The sequence below is a fragment of the Mugil cephalus genome, chromosome 8, assembly GCF_022458985.1.
Source record: "Mugil cephalus isolate CIBA_MC_2020 chromosome 8, CIBA_Mcephalus_1.1, whole genome shotgun sequence".
NCBI classification, from domain to species: domain Eukaryota; kingdom Metazoa; phylum Chordata; class Actinopteri; order Mugiliformes; family Mugilidae; genus Mugil; species Mugil cephalus.
The window spans coordinates 8,014,112-8,039,727 of record NC_061777.1 but is presented as its reverse complement, the minus strand read 5'-3'; the positions used below and the strand labels follow the sequence as shown (position 1 = coordinate 8,039,727).

At 42.6% G+C, this 25,616-nt stretch overlaps 1 protein-coding gene across 3 annotated transcripts in view; it reads left to right on the top strand.

Moving 5' to 3' along the window:
- gpat2 (glycerol-3-phosphate acyltransferase 2, mitochondrial) overlaps nucleotides 1–25,616 on the top strand; it is a 139,637-nt gene that overhangs the window by 108,694 nt on the left and 5,327 nt on the right. For all 3 annotated transcript variants that reach the window (XM_047591535.1, XM_047591533.1, XM_047591534.1), the window contains exons 3-20: nucleotides 1,536–1,636; nucleotides 4,503–4,613; nucleotides 6,244–6,311; nucleotides 6,401–6,511; nucleotides 6,974–7,096; nucleotides 8,775–8,874; nucleotides 10,959–11,092; nucleotides 11,317–11,416; nucleotides 13,342–13,521; nucleotides 15,314–15,412; nucleotides 15,866–15,948; nucleotides 17,159–17,286; nucleotides 17,411–17,481; nucleotides 17,684–17,844; nucleotides 17,916–18,019; nucleotides 20,633–20,817; nucleotides 21,726–21,803; nucleotides 22,387–22,509. In XM_047591535.1, coding sequence (XP_047447491.1) covers nucleotides 1,568–1,636; nucleotides 4,503–4,613; nucleotides 6,244–6,311; nucleotides 6,401–6,511; nucleotides 6,974–7,096; nucleotides 8,775–8,874; nucleotides 10,959–11,092; nucleotides 11,317–11,416; nucleotides 13,342–13,521; nucleotides 15,314–15,412; nucleotides 15,866–15,948; nucleotides 17,159–17,286; nucleotides 17,411–17,481; nucleotides 17,684–17,844; nucleotides 17,916–18,019; nucleotides 20,633–20,817; nucleotides 21,726–21,803; nucleotides 22,387–22,509 — 2,028 coding nt within the window. In that variant the 5' untranslated portion in view covers nucleotides 1,536–1,567. The remainder of the gene's footprint in view (nucleotides 1–1,535; nucleotides 1,637–4,502; nucleotides 4,614–6,243; nucleotides 6,312–6,400; nucleotides 6,512–6,973; nucleotides 7,097–8,774; nucleotides 8,875–10,958; nucleotides 11,093–11,316; nucleotides 11,417–13,341; nucleotides 13,522–15,313; nucleotides 15,413–15,865; nucleotides 15,949–17,158; nucleotides 17,287–17,410; nucleotides 17,482–17,683; nucleotides 17,845–17,915; nucleotides 18,020–20,632; nucleotides 20,818–21,725; nucleotides 21,804–22,386; nucleotides 22,510–25,616) is intronic.

Genomic DNA, 25,616 nt, shown 5'->3' with positions numbered 1-25,616 from the left:
GAAAACTCTGACCCACATCTGACGGCCTGACGAGCCGTGTTCCTGCCTACCACTGTGTGAATCCACATGTTTAACGTTGACAGGTCGGACTCATTGTTTGTAGTGTTACACCAGTCTGGCCTCGGGATACTGCTGTCTCTTGCTGTTTCCACGCGGTCTTGTATTCCCTCCAGAGTGGCTTATATAACCCCATTAGAGCCTCGGCTGATTCTCCGGCTGTGCAATTTACAGGTTTACACCCTTTACTCCCCGTTTCTTTTCTCTTTTTTTTTTTTTTTTTTGCTGCCTTCCCTGCACCTGTGAAGTATCACAGAGCCCTGGGAACCTCTTATCAGTGTCTTTTGTTCCCACTGGAGTTAGTAATGAATGTGGGAACTCGGGCCAGTTGAAAGGGAACATCTCCCCGTGGGGAGGTCTCAACTTTTTTAATTAGCAAAGTTAATGGGGCAAAGTAAGATCAACATGGTAGGAGGCAGAGGAACATGCCTCGGAAAAGGCTTTCATTGAGCCTAATGAGACTCATGAACCTGATGGATTTACCCACAGAAAGAGTTATTTGAAGAGCGTTGATGACAGCAGGACACGTCTTCGCTCTTTTGTAGTTGAAACAAATCCATACAAGGGAATCTCTGAAGATGCTGGCTTTCGTTCTTGCTCGTCTGCTCCCTCTCTGTGTTTTTGAGAGTGCAGACTTTATTCTTGATCTGCAGCTGATCTGCCTTAATTTCACATGATTTATCTCTCAAACTCCAACACGGCCAGCGATATCAATTAGATAACTCGCTTAAGCCAGGTCGTATTACAGTGTAAACCCTGTTGCCAACAGTGGTTACTGCGTTTCCGAGTGGGCAAGGGACCAGCCATCAGTTACATAAGAGCTGTTTTTCAGCTGATGGCTATGTACCCTGCTTTTAATGATTTATGGCCCACTGGTGAGAGTCGACGCCGCTACACCTGTAAGTTGCTGAGCAAAGACTGCCTCGAGTTTCCTCCCGATCTCTAACGTCTTCACAGCGTTTCTGTCCTTCTTTTATTCCTACCTGAATAAAGAAGTAAGCACAAAACTTTTATACTAAAGTTTGCCACGAGTCCAATAAAGGGAAAACAACGGCAATGAAGCTGGCAGCAAGAGGCTTGCTTTCCCTTAATTTGAAAAGTATGAGAGGAAGGTTGAGAATTTGAGAGAATTTGTCAGGGTGCTGGGGGAAAAAAACGCTGGTTAGATGGGTGAAATTGTAGCTATGGGCACTGGGTGATAGATGGGCGACTGTTGCCAACACTTTCCTGCCAAGCACCAGAAGATAGAATGACTTTAGACTCACAGTGAGATTGTGTGTGGATTTTTTGTCTATTTTATTAAATTCACGATTTTTTTTCTCAAAACAATCTGAAAATTCTTAGTGTTCTCATATCATAAATCCCCTAAAACCACTATCCACATTTACATGTGCTCACAAGCAACGCTTTCTTGCACCGTTTTGAGTTTAACAACAAACCTTTAATATGCTCTTTTCCTCCAATCTTCTCTGTGGTAGGTTCCTGGGTGTGAATCTGCCGGGGCCTCACCATGATGCAGAGGCAGAATGACGGGATGAACAAAGACGCGGTCCTTCCATTAATTCAACAGAAAAAGCCTGTAAGAACGCTGCCTGCATCACTCTCTCCCACTGTCGTCTCCCACTTAGTCCGTGTGCACTAATCTCAAACGCTTTGTTCTTTACAATCACTGGAGAACATGCATGGCCCCATGTGCTGAATGCTGCTTGATGTTTACTAAATCGCTGGATGTGATGCATCAGTGAGTCATGCAGGCCCACAGACTTTTTAAAGGGACACTTACATTTGAGGAATGTGCTTGCGTGTTTCATTACAGTTGAATGCAAAGGTTGATTTCAGATTTTCCTGGAGGCGACTAGTTGAAAGGAGGAGGAGGAGGAGGAGGAGGAGGAAATGGCTGACAACGGTTCAGAAGGTTACAGCACCTCTGAACCTCACAGATTTGCATAATGTCTCTTGTTTACTTTGTTTTTATACAGAAGTTTTTTTTTAGCTTCTGCCTAATTGTGTGTGCCTAAGAATGAAACCAGTCAGTTTGCTCCATTTCCATAGTTTTTGCCAAACTTAGCCTTCTTCGCCTTCTTCTCTATTAATGTGGGAGTTGTAGCTCCACGGGTCATTGTAGCTTTGCCCTTTTCTGCTCTGTTGCAGATGTGGAGATTACATCTTTCCAAAACACATGATTTATACATTAACCCCTTCAAATATTTGTTGCTGAGCTTGACCAGAAGTGAACACATAAATTAGATGCAATAGAGATCTTTATCAAGGGCAACCCCAGATCTCTACAACAGAGGTGGAGCTTACAAAGTTGCCCTTAATGCATAATTTATAGTACTGCACAGGCCTACGCAAGGACTTTTAGCACGGACCCTCTGGCGGTGTGAGACATTTATGCTTTTGCGCTCATCTCTCTGGTTCATCCTGTAGCAACGAAACCACATTGCTAGATGGCGCTGTGTCGGGTTCATTTTTGTTTCTATTTCCTGCTTCACTTTCAACAATGGCGACTGGAACTTTCCTTGAAGTTTCGGCCACACAGAACTCATACGAACTCTCCAACCCTCCTCAGTTTCCGATTCTTTATTGATCCAAAGTTGGAAAATCACAGAGATGAAGAAGCAGCCGGAAACACTAAAGCATAAACCTGCAACAACCAAGCGAACAAAACACTGTGTAGTTGTATTTCTGGGGACGTCAGCTACACTACGAAGTGTGCACAGGGTCTGCGCTAACACAGGAGCCTCTGCGTCAATTTAATGCAGTAGTATAAATAACACATTAGAGCCACGATAGCCACATTCATGGATAATATGTCTGGCTGAAGTAAACTAAAAATAATCCCTCCTAATGTCCGTCCATGTGATAAATGACGACACATACAAATCTGATGGCCTCTTTGAATTCCTTTAAAAACTTTTCCATGATATTTGGTTCCTATTAGGGTTATTTTATCTTAACCATATTGGCAACTTTAATATGGACAATATTTCTCAATGTTCTGATTCAAGATTCATTCATTTTTCCGTAACCACTTGTCATCCGGAGGATTGAGGGGCTGCTGCAACCTTTTCCCACAATACACAGTGGACAGGTCACCAGTCTGTCGCAGCGCTAACACACAGAGACAGACAACCATTCACACTCACACCTAGGACCAATTTAGAATCACCAATTAACCTAACGAGCTTGTCTTTGGATGGTGGGAGGAAGCCGGAGCACCTGGAGAAATCCCATGCAGGCATCAGTGCAAACCACCACACCCCATTTGCAGCCCCCGATTCAAGATTATATAATAAAAGTTGCATATTAAATATAATCTTCCCCTTCATAAATTCACATACAAACCTTAGCATTAACAAAATGTCCAACTCACTGTAACACCTGCTAATTAAAGATGGCACAGATGCAAAACATTCACTATTACTGGTATCATTTAACTGAATAAAAGAGTTTTTTATACTTTGAGGCCCAGTAGGTCAGTCTCTTGTCCACAGTGTTGTGTGGACAGAGGTTTAACAGGGCACAGGGCCTGTTGTTCAATAAACGGACATCTGGATTTAAATCTGCGTCTCATTTATGAATCTTCACTTTGGCGTTGAGAGAGCACATGGTTATTTACATATTATTCTTGCTCTGTGCAGTGAACAGATGAACCAAACCACATATAATCAGCAGCCGGTAAATTAACAAGACATAATCTGCATCAGAATCAGATCCGGAGATTTTCTGCCTCGTCTTTGTAGAGCGACATCAACCTTCTCGTCTAGCTGGTCACCCCTGGTGTATCATCTTATTTACGCGTAGGCAGGTACTTGATATCAATCTGAGCACAGAATCCCTGCCTACTTGCATCTTTCTCACTTTTTCTGTACTGTTTTTTTTATTCTTCTCCTCAGAAGCACTGTGGTAATTTAAATTATCGATAGTTCGATATAAGCTTTGTCGTAAAAGTAATGTTTTATCTCATATTGAGCCTTTCCTGGCTTCTCGCTAAGCCGCTTTTTTTTCCTGAAATCCACCTTCATGATTCAGTCAAGTGAAAGTGTCATTGATTTTAAAAGATTCATTAGCTCACTTTGTCTAACCGGGGTGATCGGTCTGAATCCTAACGCCACACAAAGAGCTAATAGTGGTGTACAGTGTAGAGTCCAGGCCTGCTGAGCGTCTGACTCCAGGTCTCATAAGCTATCTGTTTAATATTTACTGCTGTGGGAGTTATTACATTCTGCCACAGATTCAGAGTTAAACCAATCACAACATCAGAGAAATCATAATACACACAACTCTATGCCAATAAAATGTAATACAATTCAATAAACCGCACACTCTCAAGACTACCCAGTCATATCAACAGAGATTGAACATGGAGGTGGAATTTATTGCAGGACTATGAAATATTTTCGACTAGGTGTACAAACATCTCGTGCTCCCATCTCTCTCAGTTGTCGTGGAATTTGAAGATCAAGAAAAAGCTCCAGTGTGTGCCTGCCTGTCTGGGCAAGTTCAGGCCGACTGTGGGCCAGTGTTGTCAACAATGCACCCCCGACAGCCTGGTAAGTGTGTTGCGTTGTGTCCACAGATTTTTTAATTATTTCAGCCCAAAAGTGTAGTTATGGTGTTTATAAAAAATATTCGTCAGTGCAAATATGCCCCTGTGCCCGAGCTAAAACTGATGTGATAAGATACGGATATCGAACATTCGTACGGGCTGAGTGTCATCTATAAGGTAGCTAAACTAGCCAGCAGCCACTAGCCCTGTGGCGACGAATTAGCTGAGAAGATTACGGCCTTTGACGGCGCATCAGCCTGATGTTGATGCAGCCTCCATCACGGCAAGTAGGCAAAATATGAAGGTTATTTGACCGTTGTCCATAAATGTAGTGTCGTCTTCTGCATGCTACTTCTTTTCTCTATCAGTGATCCAGTCTCCAAAATTAGCAAAAACAGCAGAGCAAGCTGATGTAGAACTCTGAAAAGGGATATGTAGATTTGCACAAGTACTTAGAGGGTTTTGTTGATACAGGCTGTCACCTGGTTACAAATTTGAGCTGCATTTAAAAGCTTAATTAAATTGGTCTGAAGTGAGATAAATTCTGATTATTATTTTGACTAAAGATGACATATAAATTAGTTCCCAAAACTAATGTTGTTAGTTGCAGTTTGACTAAATGTAATAAGATAAGAAAAGAGGGCTGTAATTGTTACTCTATTAAAAAAACAAATCAATAAATCAAGGAAATACAGTTTAGCGGCGCTCAGGTTCAGAAGCAATAAAAATAAAAGCTATAGCAGCATAAAGATAAAAGCTATAGCTGCGATGCGCAGTAAAATCTACAATAATATAATATGCAAGTAAAAGCACCCAGTAGCACAAGAATGGATGTAATTAGTGACAGTGGTGAATTAAAGTAATAATGATATAGAACAGTAAACTGGTACGGCATAGCAACATCGTAGTGTTAATAATATAAAAATAACTGTGTCACAGTATGAGATAAAGTAATAAATACATAAATACATGTGCAAATAATAATAATAATGTATTGAAATGTCTTCATCTGAAGGCTTTGACTAAATTAACCTAAATACTTAAATTCATATACTTCCTGCTGTCACATCTCGAGAGTCTTGGCGTCTCCTCCTTCCTCTCCATGTGTCTGGCAGCAGCTGTGCACCTTCTCACCATATACGTTCAGACTCTGTGTAGCCCGGACGCTCGATCAATCCTAACATGTTCACGTACAGAAAAAAAAAAAAAAAAAATGGCACTCCTGAACCTCTGATCAGCAACGAATGCCAGCGCACGCTCTCGCTCCTGATGCTCCATTTTGGATCTTGATTACCCCCGTGGAGATGGACCGAGCCAAGGTTAAGTCGAGTAGAGATGCCAATGTATCAGATGCTCCCTGAATTGCACTGAACTATGGTCGTGAAATTACCTCTTAGAAAGAGAAAGGAGACGAGATGAGAGCGTGTCTTGATATAATCCTACAAATATAATTTATTTAATGCTGAGTCCAAATTGCCCAATTACTAAAAACTCTTTACATGACCACGAACTTTGATCTTCCCAAACTGATGGTATCCTCGAGCCTGATGTCTTTTATGCACCGAATTGAATTGTGCCCCGCAGAGTTCATTCTGGGTTGATTTTGACACTCGTACCTTTCTGTCATTTCTAAGCGCAAGCTCGGACAAAACGCTTTCCTCGGCTTCAGCAACCCGCTGCGTGTTAACGAGACTCAAACCAGGTAGTGATGGCGTTGGCAGCATTTCGGGGCAAGCCCATGCGTTTCACAAATTCAATCACCCGTGGACACTTCTCCGTTTTCTCTTGCAGATATCGAGGCTGGCTGGTGCGGAGGGTGTGCTGCGTCCTGTTTGTGAGTGGGTGCAAGGTTTACGGGAGTCCTGTTAACAACAGGCTAGAGAGAGTCTGTCAGAGCAACAGGTACCTGAGGGGTAAAGAAGAAGAGGAGGAGGAGGAGGAGGAGGAGGTGTAGACATGCCAGTGGAGAGTAAATAAATGATAGGCAGAGAAACATAAAATAAAAAATGCTCCTGCAGTTCTGGAGTGAAGACAATACTAGAGGAGATAAATGAAACAAACTGAAATACAAAAAAAAAAAAGGAAGCAGAGGCTGTCGTATCCGTGCAGAGTGGAGATAACCTGGAACGGTCCTCACACTTTTCGTATCTCCGTCGCTGAGTCTTCACTTAGTATCTGTTGTTTTCTCTCTCCTTCTGTGTAATTGAGTTTAACCTTTATGTAACCTCTTCACTCAGCGATGCTGCTGCCGCTGCTGCTGCTGCTGTTGTTGTTGTTGTGTTACTGGAAGTCGGGTGTTTGAGAGCAGCACAAATGAGGCTTTGTGCCGCATTAACCCTGCTGTCCTGTGACCATGCCTTGCAGGGTGAAAGAGACGCTCGCAGCAGAGCATAAAGCACTCGAGGGGGGAGACTGCCACGGGCTGCTCGATCGCCTCTCGCCATTCCTCCCCCTCATTAACACCTGCATTTCCTCTTGCCTCTTAAGGTTTGTGTGTTTGTTCATGATTTGTGTGGGCTGACGGTGGCAGGGAAAAGATCAAACATGGCCGTTTATGTAAAAATACTTTTGCATATTGATTTGGAGCTGCAGCGTGCATCATCTTCAGTTGGGAAAAAATCAGGAGAAATAATGAGATTTAATCAGTTAAGTAGAAATTGGTACGTGCAGCAGTATCTCAACCTTCCTCTTAGAAATACTTCATATTTTAACAGTAGTTCAGTGTATTTGTCTCTGGCGAACGATTTAATGAATAAAACTGGTAATATTTCACTTTTTGTACTGTCAACATTAAACCCTCTTAAAACACTAAAACCAATTACGAATTGATCCTTCTTACAAGTATTGTTTGTGTAGCCAAAGCCTTATTCAGCTTATTCCACTTTTTCCACGGTTAAAAACACTTTAATGAGCCACTGGCTGACATGTTTCTTTTCATTACGATGAACAAGGACACCGTTGAGTTAACTGAGCTGACATCCACCTTGTACTTTAAACTCTTACCAGAACATTGGTCTTGCCGGCAATAGTCCCCAATCAATGCAGGACAGAAATGATAATGACGTGTTTTTATATTTTATACCTACACAGGTGTAGAAGGAAGCTATTCAGAGAGGGGGAATTAAAGCTGTTTGGGTGAATATAATGACTAAGAATTAGCAACAAAAATGAATGAAGCTAAACAAAAATCTGAATGGGAAACAAATTAAATTGGTAAAAGTTTTGTTTAGCATCAGAGCATGAAAGAGATGAATTTCAGCCTCAGCGATTAGACTCTTTCGTACCAAATTTTCCCCGTTTTTATATGCATGGATTCGTAATTTTGGCTTTCTCAAAGGCATTTTCTAGCAGCCAGTTAATACTCCGAGTCTACCCAATAAGCAGCAGCTGCCAGTCATTTAAAACTGTCCGCAGGAAAGGAACAGCACGTTTAGACCACAATAACCCCTACGTTATTACTACTTTATGGCCTAACAGCTTTAAAAAAAGAAAGAAAACAAACACAAGACAGTGCTTAAAGCGTCGAACCAGACAAACACAGCGATGGCTCATATACTGCCAGACGTGGAGGGTGTTAGTGACTTTGCTATGCTTCTTAAAGATGCGTGACTATCCATCAGTTTATCTTCCCGCTCGTCTCGATGACTTAACAGCGTTGAGTCATAAACGTGTTCATGTGCAGCAGAGCACGTGCGACGCACTGAAGATGTTTGAGTTGTACTTTAAGTGGAAATTGGGTGCTGTGATTCCGTCCGGCCCTAAGAGCCTCTTCCTGTGGCCACAGACCGTCTTAGATATTCTGTGACTGTCTCGTGAAATGATGTGGAAACCTCTGGCTCTTTTTTTACTTTTTTTTTCTTTTTTTCCCGTGTTGAAAAAACTTGTGTTTTAACCTCGTAGTGTAAAGAATCTCTTTTTAAAATCTCCTCTATTTTTCCGTGTCTCATCTCTTTCTCACGGTGTCATCACTTTCTGTCTTATCGTCCGACTCGCATCGATCTCATTTACATGTTGTCAGACTTCCTTTTCTCTCGCCACCTTTTGCTCAGTCATCTTATTGTGCGGCTATTTTCTCAATCCAATACTTCGTTCTCCTTATCTCCACTCATTCTTTTCTGTTTTTTTTTTCTATACATCTCTCCACACGCCATCTTCTCTTGATTAGATTCGTGGGCTGGACGATGCTGAAGACCTTTGCTTTGGTGTTTGACAACGTTCAAGTTAACCTCAACCATCTGTCGGCGTTGCACAAAGCTTCACGAGAGGTATGAGCGTGTATAATTCACTGATGTATTTGTAACTTTTATTGTTCAAAGACGAACACACCTGCCCATCTGTAACTTCAAAAAGCGACAACAAAAACAGAAAGTGCAATATTTGCATATACACCGATCAGGCATAACATTATGACCAGGAGAAGTAAATAACGCTGAGCATCTTGTAACAATTCAATGTCAATTCTCTGACTGGTCATGACTGTTTTTGAGGCACAAGGGAAACCCACACACTATTAGGAGCGTGGTCATAATGTTATGCCTGATCGGCGTAAATACTGTAATGTTTTGACTCCGCACTCAGGATGTGAAATTGGGCTGCGCTCAGCCGTCTAATGAGATGCAAAACAGATACAGCCCTGTTTGCACACATCTACAACCAAATATTTCACGGTAAATAAAGATATGATAATATTTTCAGTGAAGTGAAATTAAAAACATCAAGATGTCTCAGCACTTTCTGAACATTGAAGGTTGTCTTGCCGTCCTCATACTTAATTATTTTTTTTAGGGTTTTTTTTCTTGAGCACTATATAACTCTAATTACATGGTTGACTAGATAAATAGAAGTAAATAAGTCAGGCTGCTGATTCTGAGGCTCAGAATGGGCATGAATGAATTCAGTGAGCTGTGTCTCCGATCTCACTGAACTGTATTTTGTTACTTATCAGACAAAGGCGGAACCACCAGCAATGTATTTTGCTGATATTCATTTTTATTTTTTTTAGTATGAAGTATAAATACTGTCCTGTCTCCTGTATGATTTAAATTTTTAGTGAAACCTGAAGTAGAAGTGGTTTTACAGAAAATGGGTTTAGTTCTTCGTTTAGATTTAACTTAGATGATCCACGAGGGAAATTACTTTGTCACCGTAGATTCATTGCACATAAAAGTAAACATGCATAAAAACCACAAAAAAGATTAAATAAATAAAATGAGATTAAAGTATAATAAAAATAAGTATTATCTAGCAAAATAAAATAAAAAGTGTTTTAGCAGAATTAGCACTATGAACAATTATACAGAAGTAGTTGGCAAAACAGTGTCCAAGGTGATGCGGTTGTTTGGCCAGTTGCATAGCAACAGCGGCATGGATCGTGTCGCATGGTGTTTCCTTGTCGCTGAGGGAGGGATGTAAACGACATCCTGAAGCCGGGCACAAACGTACCGTGGTCCTATGAACCAGGTCTCCAAAGCGCTGTCTCATGACTCACTCTCTCTGGGTCCCATCAAACCCACACACAGTCCATCGATCCTGCTGCCAAAGACCTCGCGTTCCCCATGAGGACAGACGGTACCACCGACCTGAACCTCCTTCTCCGCTCCTCCACCTCCAACTCCAGCCTCTGATCTCCAGAGCTTCTCCAGGAATCTCAGGCCTCACCCCGGGCAGCAGAGGGCACACGGACGGCGCTAGCAGCTGATCTCTGGAAGACACCAACGGACACAATGGCCGCTCCGCCAAAGTCCACAGCCAGAAACAAAAAGTCCAGAAAAAAATAAATAAAAACAGTACAAAAAAACAAAAAACAACCAAAAACCATTTTGACAAAAGTCAGACAAAAAACAACCATTAGATTAACTTAAAAAGGTTTACATCACGGAGCTACTGGCGACATGCAGCCAATCTTTCAGGCACATTTAAGAAAAACAAAAACAACCTTCAAATGCGTAGTCGTAGTCGAGTGTGCAGCAGTAGTTGTCGCTTTCTATGGATTTTTAAATGAAAAGAAAAATGTAACGCTATTCAACTGATAAAGGAGCACAAAGAGAATAATGGAGCTGCTGTTGACCTTGGGGGAACAAAGCTCTCGGGGGGGGTGCTATCAACTTCTATAGTACATACAACCATTGACCTGTTTGAGTGTAAAAGCTACATTTTCTTCTTTATCTGTGCCGATTTTTAACTCGACAATCCGTCCCCGGTGAAGCCATTCAAGCACGGTGTGGTTTAATCACATAATCCCTCTCCGATCCTGTGCGTCACCTCGACACAGTAGGTGATTGTTTGCCGTAATGAATGAAAACTTTAGGAATTTTGTCCGTCTAAATCTGCGTCTTGTTTTGCAACTCAGGGATCCCTGCTGGTTTATGTGTACGTGCGTCAGAGCGCCGTGGACTGCGCTCTCATCCCTCTCGTGCTCCTCTGTCACAACCTGAGGGCACCGTACACCGTTTGTCCTCTCCAGATTAACAGCGCCTCTATAAGGTAGATTCACACGCACACACTCAAAACCCCACACAGAAGCTACGAGGAAGGTCGGGGCAGTTTCGCTGGAAATTAAATGCTGAATTTATAACTTATACTCGCAGCGCCATATTTAGTCCTGTCAGTTTCATTTTAAGCACACTGAAAATATACACAGTCACTCGAAGCTTCTTAAATCAAACCAGTCTGAGTCCCTCTATCCTCCCGTTTATCCCACTGTACAGATCACTCCTGCAGAAAATAGGTGTCGTCCTCCTGCCTCCATCTGCGCCGACGGAGCAGGACGCCGAGGCAGACAGTCTGTACTCGTCTGTCGTGACCTCTGTAAGTCCGGGCCGTGTTTTGGATGATTGAAAAGTTAAGACGGGGAGACGGATGTGGCAGCTCCTAATGTTTCTGGTGGCTGGGGTGCACCGGTGTCTGAAAGAGGGATTTCACCTCTGACGTGGAGACGTTCTAGTCGTGTAGCATGTGGAATGACGGGGGCTTACATGCTGCAGAGGAGGCAGGTTTAGTATTTGGGAATGTGTGTCGGAAACTGCAGTTCCTCAAATGGCCACACGAGGTGGGCTTTTCAAAATGGCAAAAAGGTTCTGTCCATCTTTCTGTGCAGTCACAGGTTAGACATAATGGTGTCAAGTTATTACTGTCCATCCCAACGGGGGTGGACAATGTCCAGATCCTGCACCCTCATTATTATGTGGACACTGATCAGGCATAACATTATGATCACCCATAGGTGAGGTAAAACACATGAACTTGGTGCAATACAATGTTCTAGCTAGTAAATGTTTGGACCTGGCAATCATGTGCCACCCACCTAGAACAGACTAGGCGCCCCCACCCCATAATGACACAACCCCGGTACACAGGTACACACACACAACTAGTTTAGGAACGACTCAAGAAAACACGAAAAACAATACAAGGTGATGACCTGACCTCCAAATTCACTAGATCCCAAACTGATCAAGGCGCTGATTGTTTTTGACAAAATATCATAGACCTACAGGTAATTATATAAAATTGCAGGGTAAGTAAAAAAAATAAAAATAAAAAAAAAATCTATGCTTTAACTGGGTTGTTGTTTAGTGTATACACATTCATTTCAATTTATATTCACTCGCATTCAGACACTTTCCTCAATCTGAATACAGCCTGTCTACACCCCCTTCCCCCTCCCTCAGCCCCCACCTTCATCCTCCACCCTCATCCTACTCTCTATTCATTCTGGAAATTACCGAGGGGGTTTGAGTTTTGCTACAGAGATTGCAGCTTTGGAGCTGGCTAGAGTGACATAGCAATGAGGAGAGGGGCGGAGACACGGGAAGAATGATGCTTACTTTGATTGTGTGCTCTTGGCAGGTCTAAGAAGGTGGTTTATGTTATTATTTTTTTTTATTTGAAGGTGTTTGTTTCCCTTCTCTTCTTTTTTTTTTTTTTTACATTTTCATTGTTAGCATTGTTTGTGCTCTCATCTTTCCCATCTCTTCATCTATTATAGTTTCCTCAAATACCTTCTTTGTGTTCTTTGCCGTACTGTTTATTTTAATCAGTGATCGACACATGTTCGTCATTAATATCTCGTTGTGTTCGTATCCGGCAAAGGGAGCTACTCGCATCCCTAAAGACGTATTTCATTTTTTAGGAGTTACCGGCTTTGTTAACATCAATTTTGAACTATACAGCTCAATAAAACAGCTGACGTTAATATACGACACCAGAGCTACAGTGGAACATAACCGGGGTTGTTTATGAGCGATGCCGTTTTCATTTTAATTCTTTCTGATGTTGTTGTTGTTCTCATTGACCATTTATGTCACTGAGCATATTGGTTTTGTGTGAGAAAGCAGGCTTGTTTATTGGTTGTATTTCAATGTTAATAGACCTTTATTGTTTATTGAGTGTAGGCCTGCTTAGCTGCTGTTCAATGGTAATTGAATTTCCCTTGTCTGTAAGGGGAAAACAGTACTTGGGGCAAGGGAAGTGTCTCTGTGTGTCATAAAGTGTCCCCCAGTCCCTCTTTATTTCTCCTCTTTATCCTGCTCACTTCCACATCTTGACTTGTCCTCCCTCAGCTGCCTCCACGCCTCCCTGCCCTTTTGTATTCCCTCCTTAGCCCAGTTTCCTATATTGCTTATGTATATTTTAGATATGCATGGCAGGCATTTTATGTTAATTGCCCGTCCCCCCACCACCACCACCACCACCATCTTTGCAGACCTTTGCCATCTTTCCTCTCTCCTCAGCTGGTACGTGAGCTGCTACATGAGGGCCAGGCGTTAAGTGTTGGTGTGTCAGCGGAGTCTGGTCAGGGCGGCCAGTGGCTGGCTCGCATCAGGCAGCTCATCAAAGAGGGATCTGTCTCCGATGTCAGCCTGATCCCCGTGGGCATCTCGTACGACTGCGTGCCCAAGACCGACACCCCGGTGCGTGTAAAAAAAAAACACACTTCTGAAGCGCACACATTTAATAAGAGCCATTTATAACTGTTATACCCTCTGGAGCAGCAAGTGGGCAGGGGTTGGGTTTGGAGTGAGGCTGTCGCTTCGACATTTTCCAGGCTACGGACCCCGAAACTGATGGAGAGATTAAATAGAGACCCGCTACGTACTATATGAGTTCCGTATTAAACTTGGCCTAGTGCTGTTTATAAATATACATGATTATTATCATTTTTGCATTAGGCTTTTCAAATAATGCACAGGTTCAAATATTCATTTTTTTTTTATTTCTGACATGTGTATATATATAGATTATATAAAGATTTTGTTACCCCCCTGCAGTACCTCTGCAGGCCCCCTGTCAAAGACCTCTGGTGTAAATGATTCACTACCTCTTGAATGTGTTTTCTTCCGTTCTACTGTTATTTGAGTGTAATTCATCTCCCGAAAGAGAGTAATAGGAGCCAAATTCTTCATTTTTTTGTTTGTTTGTTTCTTTTGGGTGTTGTGCACGTTTGTGCCAGTAGGTGGCAGTATCTTTAGACCTCTGGTTTTCTGTCTATATAGACAGGTGGGTTAATCAGCACTCGGGAAACCAAGCCGACCATGCCAATGGGTATAACGTGTAGATGATTATTGTATCTTAAATAAATCAGCATAAAGAAATGTTCGGGTTTTGGGCAGATAGTGACAAAGGAAGCCACAACAGAGAGAAAACAATAGAGAGAGACTGAGAGAAAACAGCCGTACTTTGTTGCAGGAGTTATAAACCTGTGAGAGGAAGATATTGCATGAGGTGAAAAGAACAGGTGCAAACCACTGTTCTGAAAACAACAGGATGTTAGTTTCTGTTGATTGGTCAGTTGATTTCACTCTCTTATCAACACAATCAGGAGCTGAACCGGCAGCAGTTTCTGCAACTTACAGCTCATGTGTCAAAAAAAATATCAGTCATAACTGAGCCTTGTGTAACCTTACAGACACAGTACACACAGATAGATGGATGGATGCTTTATTCATCCCAAATCCCAGACTCAGTGAGCGGATGTTAATTTATTTGAAAAGATGCTCCTCATGACACCAGAATTTGTCTGAAAATCACTTAGTTTTAGGTTTTTATTCGTATCTAAGTCGTCCAGTCATTATATCCGGTGATAGGTGTGGATAATTAATATGCTTTTAATGGTGGCAGCTAAAAATGCTAAAGATAAAAAACCAAGTTGTCAGCCAGAGCATAAGTCACTCAGTCCACAACAGCGTGAGAGCTTCTGTTTACCTAAAAGAGCTGTAGTTCAGAAATAATGCCGTCCCTGAAACGCTACTATTAAAGAGCATATCGAGTTCTTTCATTTGCCGCTGATGACCCAGCTTTACGAGCCTTCAACAACTTTATTTCCAGCATTAGTTGATTAGTTCAGGTTTCGTTTATTTATTTATTTATATATTTTCCAAGGCATCGGCATGGCTTTTAGTCTCCATTAATCTAGCCCGGTGTCATCTGCACTTGGAGACGATGCTGCAGACTGGGTGTTGCTTTTCATTTAATTGCGATAATAAGGCCCTCGCCCCACTATTCAGTGCACATACAGTATTGAACACTCAGTCCTCGTGCTCCTGCACACGCTCCGGCTGTTTGTCTTTGTGTTTGTCGTAGATCCTGCTCATTAGTGGGTTTGCTGTTAGAATGCCCCCTCCTGAAGGCGAAGACCTCGACTAACTAATAACGGCTAACTTGATGTTTCGCTCCTGTGACTTTGTGCGTGTGTTGTCCTCACAGGTCGGTTTGGGATGCGTGTTGCGGTGGCTGCGGTCTCTGCTCTGGAGAGGACCAGGAGGAAGTGTGAGGATCCACCTCAACCAGCCCTTTTCTCTCAAGGTGCACTGGAGAACAATCATCACAAACCTCGGTCGTCAATTTTAGACATTTTAAGCCTGAGGCGCTAAAAGGAAGCGGTGTCCACTTTTTTAACACCTCCTCACAGGTCATGAATCACACCAACCTCCAGACATGGACTAACTAGATTTGCTTTTATGAATAAATGTTTAATAGTTATAAGTTGAATCAAAGCCCCTCTCTCTCGCGGCACCGACGTAACTTTTCCTGAGAGAAGAATGAATAGCGTGCTAGTCGTGTCGGGCACTAAGGCCTTAATAATGTGGAAAGAGCTGCAGCAAAAAATGGTGAAATTACAACAAAGATCTAATTTTCTGAAGTCAGTTAACCAGAACATTGGTGTTAAATGCTTTCCGGTTCTTTCAGAGTGCATATGTGCGTATATTATCCTCCTTCTTTGTGTGTGTGTGTGTGTGTGTGTGTGTGTGTGTGTAGGAGATGTGTGATTCAGGGAGGTGCAGAGTAGATGAATGGCTCCCTCTACAGGACCTGTTGCTTCCTGTGATCCTCAACAACAGGTAATCGAAAACCACCTGTGTACACACCTGCATGTATGTTAATACTGTATGAGACTCGGATTGTGTTTTATTGAGTATCTTTGAAATGGAAAAAAAAAGTTGCTTTCACTTAAACTTTGAAGAACTTTCCTCTAAACCTTAAATCTGGCGCAGATATGATGCCAGCTCTGATGAGAGTTTTTTTTTTTTTTTTTTTTTTTTCATCCTCTTAGACTCGGTCCAATTACCATCAACCTTACACAGTCTGCCAATGAAAAAAGATAACAGAAAGAGAATAACATCCTCGCTCAGTCTCTACTTTGGCTTCTGACGGGAAAAGTGGCTTCTCCGATCATACATTTAATTCTTTGGAGGAGAGGAGGGTGCAGAAAAATACGGGCTTGAGTAAAAGAGTTGGCAGTTTTTCCGTGCATATGTACATCATTATAATGCTCCGGTACTCAGATTGTGTCTTTGTGGTGCACTCTTATTCTGATTCTCTCCGAGGTTTCAGCTTTTGAAACGGCTTTTTCTTTTTTTTCACATGTAATTCTGCATTGAAAAACATTTCACAAAGGTGGGAACAGTGCAGTTTATTTATTCTTGCTATTAACAAATCCAGATTTGCCCAGATCCAAGTCCATAAATCCATAAATAACACTCGCTCACACATAGCCCTAAAAATATATCCCTCAACCCCCAATTACGGAGCGAAACGCCTGCTATTTTGTGCACTTGAGGTGCATAGGAGTGAATTCCTTTTATACTCAGAAAGGTGTCATTTTCTCAGGTTTGCATCATTACAGAAATATTCTGTGTGATATATTTACTCAAAGCCATTTCATGTATTTTTTTTTTTTTTTTCCCAGACTGAACAAGTATCACTTCCACTTCCACTGAAAGACACGGTTTGTTATGCAGATCCCATGAATTCCTGCGACACACTTTATCGGCAGCAGGCTAACACTGCATCTTTTCTTAAAGTTCGGCAGCTGATTAATTCCTCGTTTAAGCTGCGATTCCTTCGGGTTTGATGACAGCTGATGCCGTTGTAACAGCGAGCGTGGATTAATACTCCACAAGCACTCGTTGAACAGCTGCTTTGTCGGAAATACAACAAAAGGAACAGCTGGTATAGAGTGAGAAGCTAATTTAGGTAGTTTTAAAATAAATTATCGAGACACCCTGAAATAAAAGTACGCCTCGTCTCACTTTCTTTCCTTCCATGAAGCGACTGTGTGTTCGGCCAGAGGAGCATGTCGTGGCTCCTGCCTTCTTCTCATTATGCTTTTGAACGTGAAAAGCCAAGTCATGCAGACAGAAACCTCAACGCCGCTATTATCCTCCACCTCATCTTCTGTAAGTCCAGGATTATGTACCCCTGCTGAATCGTAAATGAATCTTTATAAGCTGTTATTTTAATGTTATGCAAATTGTGTTGCATTATCTCGGTATGTATGTGTGTGTGTGTGTGTCGTTGCAGCTGTAAATTCCTCCTCGGCTGTGATGTCCACCAGTCTTCTGTCCAGTCTTTTGCTGCACAGACACTCCAAGGTACAAGTTTCATCCCTGTGTCTGTGTGTAAAAATCTGTTTAAAATACTCAGAGAGGCTCGTAAACAGAATTGTTTCATTTTAGCGCCGGTGTAGTAGAGTGTGACAGTGGTTTTCTGAGTCATACCCACTATTCTCTAACTAATGTCACCAGATGGTTAATGTGTTATGTCTGGTTTTTCGGAATTAAAACCCCTCCGCAGGGTGTGCGTTCATCTGTCCTGTGTCGTGATGTGGCCTGGCTCACAGAGGAAATATTGTTCAGGAACAAAGACGTCGGTTTTGGGGGAAGTTTGGTGGAGGTTGTCCACTATTCCCTCTCCCTTCTTGCCCCTCACCTCATCGTAGCTACAACAGCTCCCGGGTTGGTCAATCAATACATTTCACTTTCAATGATTTCTTTCATTTGGTTTATCGTCTCTCTTCTTCTTTTAGGAAGGACCTTCTCATTTTCCCCCGTCCTTCTCTTGCTGCCACCCTGCACCTCGCCCTCCAGGCTCAGGCCGTCACACACACCTTCATACTGGAAGCTGTTGGGGGTGAGCTATAACATTTAAGCTTAAATATCATCACCACCCCGTGTTTTTTCGAGCCACCTTATTTTTCGTGGGAGGCCTTGGCGGTGGCTCCAACTCTTGGCGTGTCAGTCTGGAAAATCAGCTTGAAATGTCAGATTTCAAATCATGAGAACTCAATATTCGTGATGTTTATGGAGTGAAGTTTTGTTTTTACACATTTAAAAAGCACTGAATTTCTTCAACTAGTTTCAGCTGGTTTCCTGTGTCACTCTCTTTTTATTTACTCTGATTTCCAGTCATGACTGTGACATTAACCCGGTATTCCAAGAACTTAAAATCATACAGTATGATTGTTCACCTCACGGTTTGTTTCCAGTGTCACTGCCAAGGCAACAAAAAGAGATGACCTAAATGTAAGCAGGTGGTGGAGATTTGGGTCGTTTAGTTTTTTCCAAACATACTTATATCTATACCACCATTATTTAAATAGTTAAAACATATTGGAGCTGAACATATTGTGTTTATAGTACTACAGGACCTAGATGTTTCTACTTCCTGCTTCACTTTCAACAACACGAGTCATACAAATGTTTCTATCGCCACATTTCCTCAGTTGACCGTACAGATTCTTTATTGATCCAAAACAATCAATTTTCAGCTACAACTACTAAGCGGAAACATGCAGCAACCAACCAGACCAATCACAGCTCTTGCCGCTCTCGCTGCAGTGCGTCGTTACATTCATGGGGAGGTGCACGTAGGCTACAGCGCTACATCCACGCAGGGTCTACGTAGATATTTCTGTCGTTGCCATAGCCTCGGTGTCAAGTTAACACTGAAGTATAAACCACCTGTCAGTGCTAACAGTGGTAACAGTGTTGGGAATACAACAAAATGTATATTATACACTCACTCACTTTATTAGGTACACCTGTTCAATTGTTTGTTAACACAAATAGCTACTCAGCCAATCACATGACTGCAGTTCAGTGCATTTAGGCATGTAGAGGTGATCATGACAACTTGCTGAAGTTCAAACCGAGCATCAGAATGGGGAAGAAAGAGGATTTAAGTGACTTTGAACGTGGTATGGTTGTTGGTGCCAGATGGGCTGGTGTGAATATTTCAGAAACTGCTGATCTACTGGGATTATCACGCACAACCATCTCTAGGGTTTACAGAGAATGGTCCGAAAAAGAGAAATTATCCAGTGAGCGGCAGCTGTGAGGACGAAAATGCCTGATAGAAAGGCAGCAGTAACTTAAATAACCACCTGTTACAACCAAGGAATGTAGAATACCATCTCTGAACGCACAACACGTCCAACCTTGAAGAAGATGGGACATAGCAGCAGAAGACCACACCGGGTGCCAAACCTGTCAGCTAAGAACAGGAAACTAAGACTACAGTTGGCAGAAGATTGGAAAAACGTTGCCTGGTCTGACGAGTCTTGATTTCAGCTGTGACATTCAGACGACAGGGTCAGAATTTAAACAGCATGAGAGCATGGATCCATCCTGCCTTGTATCAACAGTTCAGGCTGGTGGTGTTGGTGGTGTAATGGTGTGGGGGATATTTTCTTCTTCTTAGTACAAACTGAGAATGGTTTAAATACTACCTGAGTATTGTTGCTGACCATGTCCGTCCCTTTATGACCACAGTGAACCATCTTCTGACGGCTACTTCCAGCAGGATGATGCACCATGTCACAAAGCTCATATCATCTCAAACTGGTTTCTGGAACAATGAGTTCACTGTCCTCCAGTGGCCTCCACAGTCACCACATCTCAATCCAATAGAGGAACCTTTGGGATATGGTGGAACGGGAGATTTGCATTAGCTGACAAATCTGCAGCAACTGTGTGATGCTTTCATGTTAATATGGACCAAAATCTCTGAGGAATGTTTATGAACTGTGGGGGAGTATGTCACGAAGAGGTCCAACTTTTCACTAGCAAATTGTATACCTACTAAAGTGGCTGGTGAGTGTATATATATAATAATAACATGGTAATTGTCATGAGCTCAGAGTGACCTCTTTGCTAAATATAATGTATCATGGTGTTATGCAGACTGTGTCGAAGCCACAGATACTGCAGCTCCATTTTAGCATCGTCGGCGGAGGTAAAAATAAGGTGTTTTTGAAGTGCAGGAAGCTACTTCTCCTGTATGATTCATTATTATTGACCTGTTTTGGTTGTATAGGAAGTGAACCATGTGGGCAGTGGGCTTTGTACTCCTGAAAGCCTCTGCGTGTTATATTCACACTTGACAAAAAAAAAAAAAAAAAGTTACGTCAGCTACTGTATGTTAGCATTTTTAGACGTGTGAAGCTACTTCAGTGTGATGCACAAACTCGAAATCTCTCCAGTCAAGACTTAGTCCCCCAGGTTTGATTTTTGTGATGTGTGAATGCTGGACTGTTTAGGGACATAATCCAATAATCTGGATGTCAGGGCTTTCCCACCAGCACAGGAAAACAGGATAATAAGGATTACAAGTAAAAATAAAGAGATAACACTTGTGTAAATGGAGAAAATCCTAGATTGTACTTAACAAATAAAAAAAGACTGTGTCTATCTTTGACTAGAAGAAATAGACCCCTGTGAAATCTTTGAATGTTTTCCTCCGTAGCGTGTGCGGTGTCGGCCATGCTGTACGACGTGGCTCTCAGCGGCATCGGCAGCAGAGTGAGGAGTGACGTCGCGGAGGGAGACGAGGTCAGAGGTGGCCTGGAGTTTGACGTGGTGCTCTGCCAGACCGAGTTGACTGAGCGAGCCTTGCAGCTCTGCCATCTTCTGCCTCCGGGCTTCATGCCAGTGAGTTTGAACTCATATCACGCACACGCCAACACACGCACAGACACACACACACAGTGTATCTCATTCAATGGATGTTTAATGGAGCTGAACAGCCATTCATCCTGCTCTGCTGCCTCTGTCTCGGGCGGAGAGAGGTTTCGTATTGTGTGTGTGTGTGTGCATTGTGTATCTGTGTGTGCATGATTGTGGATGTACGTGCTCCATCAGGCTGACTTCAAGGGCTCTGAAACTGAGCCAGAAATACTATTCCTTTCTGTTTGCCCACCTTTCATTTCGGCAGCCGTTCTTTCTTCTCGCCTCTCCTCCTTGCAGCTACGTTTCTCCCCCCGATTTCTCCCCGAAAAATTGCGTCTCCCGCTCTCGCCCTCATGCCGGCCCCTCCGCTCATTCTCCCTCTAAGATCTGTGCTACACCTCTACTACAAATAGTGTCAGCTGTCTTATTTGTGCACTTCTTAGATACGTGATGGACTGGAGCCTTGTTTCAGCATTAAGCATGCTCTTTGTTTGGTCTCTCATAGGCGATTGACGTCATAGCCACAGACCCTGTGCTGACCCTTAATGCCGTACACCCCCTCAGACATACGCAGTGACGCAGACCACAGTAGTTGTGACTGCTCCACTTGGCTGTAACGTGTTTTTCCGTCTGCTATCTCGTCGCAATTGTCGAATGGGTTGTTTTGCATCAATAAAGATGGAACACATTGAGGGAAAGTTAACTGAGGAGCCCGACTGGCAAAAAATAAATAAATAAATAAAAACACGGCGGCAATTAGTGTTTGGGTGGCATTTTTACAAGAATAAATGACTCCCTGGCATCAGCCCTGTGCGTAGGTTACTCCGTCTACGTCCCACAGAGGCATAAACTCCACTTTACTCTGTCTTTCTATTTCTCTTCCTCTTCAGCCATGTCAGTCGTCCCATAGCTTCGCCCTGGATGCCATCGACAGTCTGGTGCGCTGTGGTGTCCTGATCATGGAGGAAGTAAGAACCAACGTTGCTCTACATAATTTATCAGTACTAGTTTTGAACATAATATTTCCCGAAGATAGTTTCATTACAAAATCTACTTGATCTCGTTTTTATCTGCGAATGCATTTTTAATATAACCAACAACTCTTTGCGCAGTAGTTTTTATTTGTTAGAATTTTATTATATTTTAACACTTTATTGGCCTTTTTTTTTTGCCATAAAGCCACTGTTTTCAAGATGGTTTTAATATTGATATTGTTGTGATACTAAAGTAATAATTTGTAAACTGTATTGTCCATAATACACTGTATTTGTAGTGTGTACAGGCGGAGCAGTCTAGGCTGCAGCCTCTAAGAGGACAGTGTCCAGGGAGCAATTTGGGGGTTAGGTGTTTGCTCAAGCTGCTTCTCTATCCACTACTCCACAGCTCCCCCCAACTGCACTGGACCACATTAAATTTAAAAAGAGTACTGCTATTAAAAGATGTAGAGGAAAGACAAGATTAAAAAGTCCTCTCCACATAGTGAAGTCCAGCACAACACAACTTTTATCTATAAATTCAACAGTAGTAAGTCACTGAATTCTTTCTGTGTAGATCCCCAGAGACGTTCCTCTCTGTGATTTCTGGAAGGAGGACGGCGCCCTGACCTGGACCACCACCGACGACCCCGATCACAGCGACTCTGACTGCGAGGACCAGGGACAGCGCTCGTACAAGGTATAGAAGAACATTTCAAATGCTTCTTCACGTGCCTCAGAGAAGCATGAAGGTAGACAAATGTCCCACGCTGGTGCAGCCTGCAGAAGATTGCGCTCAAGGTGACTGCCTCCAGGGCACGTACAAACCTTTTGAAGTCACAAAATCTCCATTACAAAAGCACCTACACAGATGAGTCATGCATGTTGCATGGCGATTACGTGTCAGCTTTTAAAGAAGTCGTGCTGTCGTAACTGTTACATTAGATGTTGTGCAGCAGCACGAGGCGGCTAATCTTCTTCCAGAGGGACCAAGCAGCCAAAAGCTCAAACGTAGAGTCAAAGATTCTGCGTCGGTGACTTTGACGTGATCGTCTTAAGAGTCACGACATGTTCACGTGTGACTGCGCTGAGACAGAGTTAAGATGTCAGCCCGCTGAGAGTTATAGACGTAATGTGCAGAGATGCGCTACAATATTAAACTTACTGTATAATATTGTGCAGGAGCCCCCGTGTGCTGCCTCTGGGTCCTGTGTGTGTGTGGGACATCGCGGAGCCTCTCTGGATCAGATTTGTTCCCAAGTATACCACATATGCTCAATTGGATTAGGGATTTGGGGAGTTTAAACACCGGGCTAATGCCTCGGACTCTTTGTCATGTGCCTTGAGCTGTTTCGAGCAACTTTTTGGGGTGTGGTGGTGCTCATCATTCCTGTGGGGGAGGATGATGATGAGCTTGTGCTGTTGCCATCGGGGGTTTTGCTCAGATTAAGTGGGTGGGCATGTGTCATAGCAACATTCACATTCGTCCCAGAAAACAAGGTCTCCCTGCAGAACGAAAAGTTACTCAGTGGATTTATCCTTCACTCTTTTGGCTGTTATTATTAGTATAAGTATTATTATTATTATTATTTGCTGTGGGACATACAGCAGCAGAGACTCAAACTGGGGCTGGTGGGTGTTCAGGGGGTTAAAGGGACACTGAGGAGTTCTTGTTTTACACAAACCATAATGACAAAGTCTTTAGTTAAACCTTTCGAATGTGCAGCCGCAACATTATGACCAATAACGGGAGAAGTTGGTAACATCTTGTGCCAATAAAATGTTCTGCTTGGAAACAGCATAAGTTGTTGACCTGGCCTCCAAATTCACTAGATCCAAACTGATCAAACATCTGTGGGATGATCCACAGAGGCCCCTCCCCTCAACCCATAGGACCCAACGCCCCCCCACTATAAACATCCTGTTACCAGACACCACTCGACATCCTCAGAAGAACCATGTCCATCCTCTGATGACTCACAACTGCTTTTGGAGGCACAGACAACATTAGGAAGGTGGTCATAATGTTATGCCTGATCCCATCTCTCACCACTGACAATTCATATACAGTGTATATAGATATATACTCATTTATATTTGCTCATTCAAGCCTGTATACAAGAACTCTTTTCATTTTTTTTAAATTATGTTCATGTTTGTGTCCCAGAGTCTCAGAAAATCTATATTGCAGAAATAAATGGTTGAAAGTGTGAGGTCAGCGTTCTGTTGAAACCTGATATACAAATGAAAAAATAGAGAGGCGTCCACACACAGCAGCTCTCAAATATCACTAATGACAGATTTTTTTTGTTGTTTTTTTTCCCCCCTGTATCAGATCATTTTACGGTATCGACTGTTAAATGGACTCCAGTTATATAGGGCTTTTATCCCAACTGCTTTACACTTTACCTCCCACTCACCCATTCACTCACGCACACAGGAGAAAGACACGGTTGTGTTTCCATTGCCTCTGTGGATATTACATTTTTCCAGTGAAAATTTAATTAATTATTAATTATTACCCTCTAAATTCCTACCCCCAACCTTAGACCAAATTTTCACCCTTAATTTAAAGATTAAAACGTTGATAGAGAATCTTTGGGACTGTTCATTACAGCGAGACTGTGTAAACAACATGAATGATAGAACCGGCTGCACCTGCTGAGCCACAGCTGATAGAAAATTGCTGTGGTTATATAACATATATAACATAATCTGTCCTTTTTCTCTTCATACGGATGTTTTCTTGACGTTGGGAATTGAAATATATTTTTTTGGGGAGTTTTTCCATCTGAAACTCTCTCAGCTCTAGACCTGGCTTCATTATAAAATGTAGTAAACATTTCATGTGGCCAGAGAAAACTAGATATGCCTACCTTTGCCACGAGCAAGTTGAGAGTGGACCAGTAAAAACACTGACACCCACACTGGTATAAAAACCCTCTCTCTGACTTTTCCCACTGAAGACGAGCATCGCCGGTGTTTATTCAGCTTTATTCGTTTTATTCCTTTAATGTCATCCAGCCAGTGCATTCTCTACTTCTTCTCCTTCTCATTCCTGACGCCTCTGCGCTGCTGCTGCTGCTCCCGGCTCAGGTGCTGAACGAGGACCTAAACACCTCTTCTTCTGCGTGTTTATCAGTTTGCCTGGATAAATAAACGTCTCACTGAGCAGCTCTGCAGAACTCCCAGGTTAATAACTCCCATTAATAACTAATGCTTAAGAAAAAAAAGTCTTGGACTTGGCCAGGCTCGTGGTTTTAGAGATCTGTAACACCTCAACTTTAAAATAATCATGACTTCAGGTTTTTTCCAGGGGTTTGTTTGTCTACACTGTTTATTTATGTTGCCGTGGTGCTCAGAGAATCATGAATAGGTAAATATCCCCCGGAGCAGAAAAACTACATTATTTGCCTGAACTGGACAAATAATGATTTCTTTCGCATTTTTTGCTGCCAGCCAACACACACACTGACACCCATTGTTAGCTGATGTATTGTTGTTTACCCTGATCAGGCATAACATTATGCCCGCCTTTCGTAACAGTGTGTAGGTTTCCCTTGTTGCCTCCAAAGCAGCTGAGACCCATCGGAGAATGGACATGGGTCTTCTGAGGGTGTCCTGTGGTGAATGGCGACACAATGTTGTTAGTGGGGGGGGGCTTTTGGTCCTATGTGTTGAGGGGAGGGGACTCTGTGTGGAAGTAACATCCACATGAATAAATACCAGGTCCAAACGTTTCCCAGCAGAACACTGTATTGTCAGAAAGATGAAGATGATCGATGGTCATTTACTTCACCTGTCAGT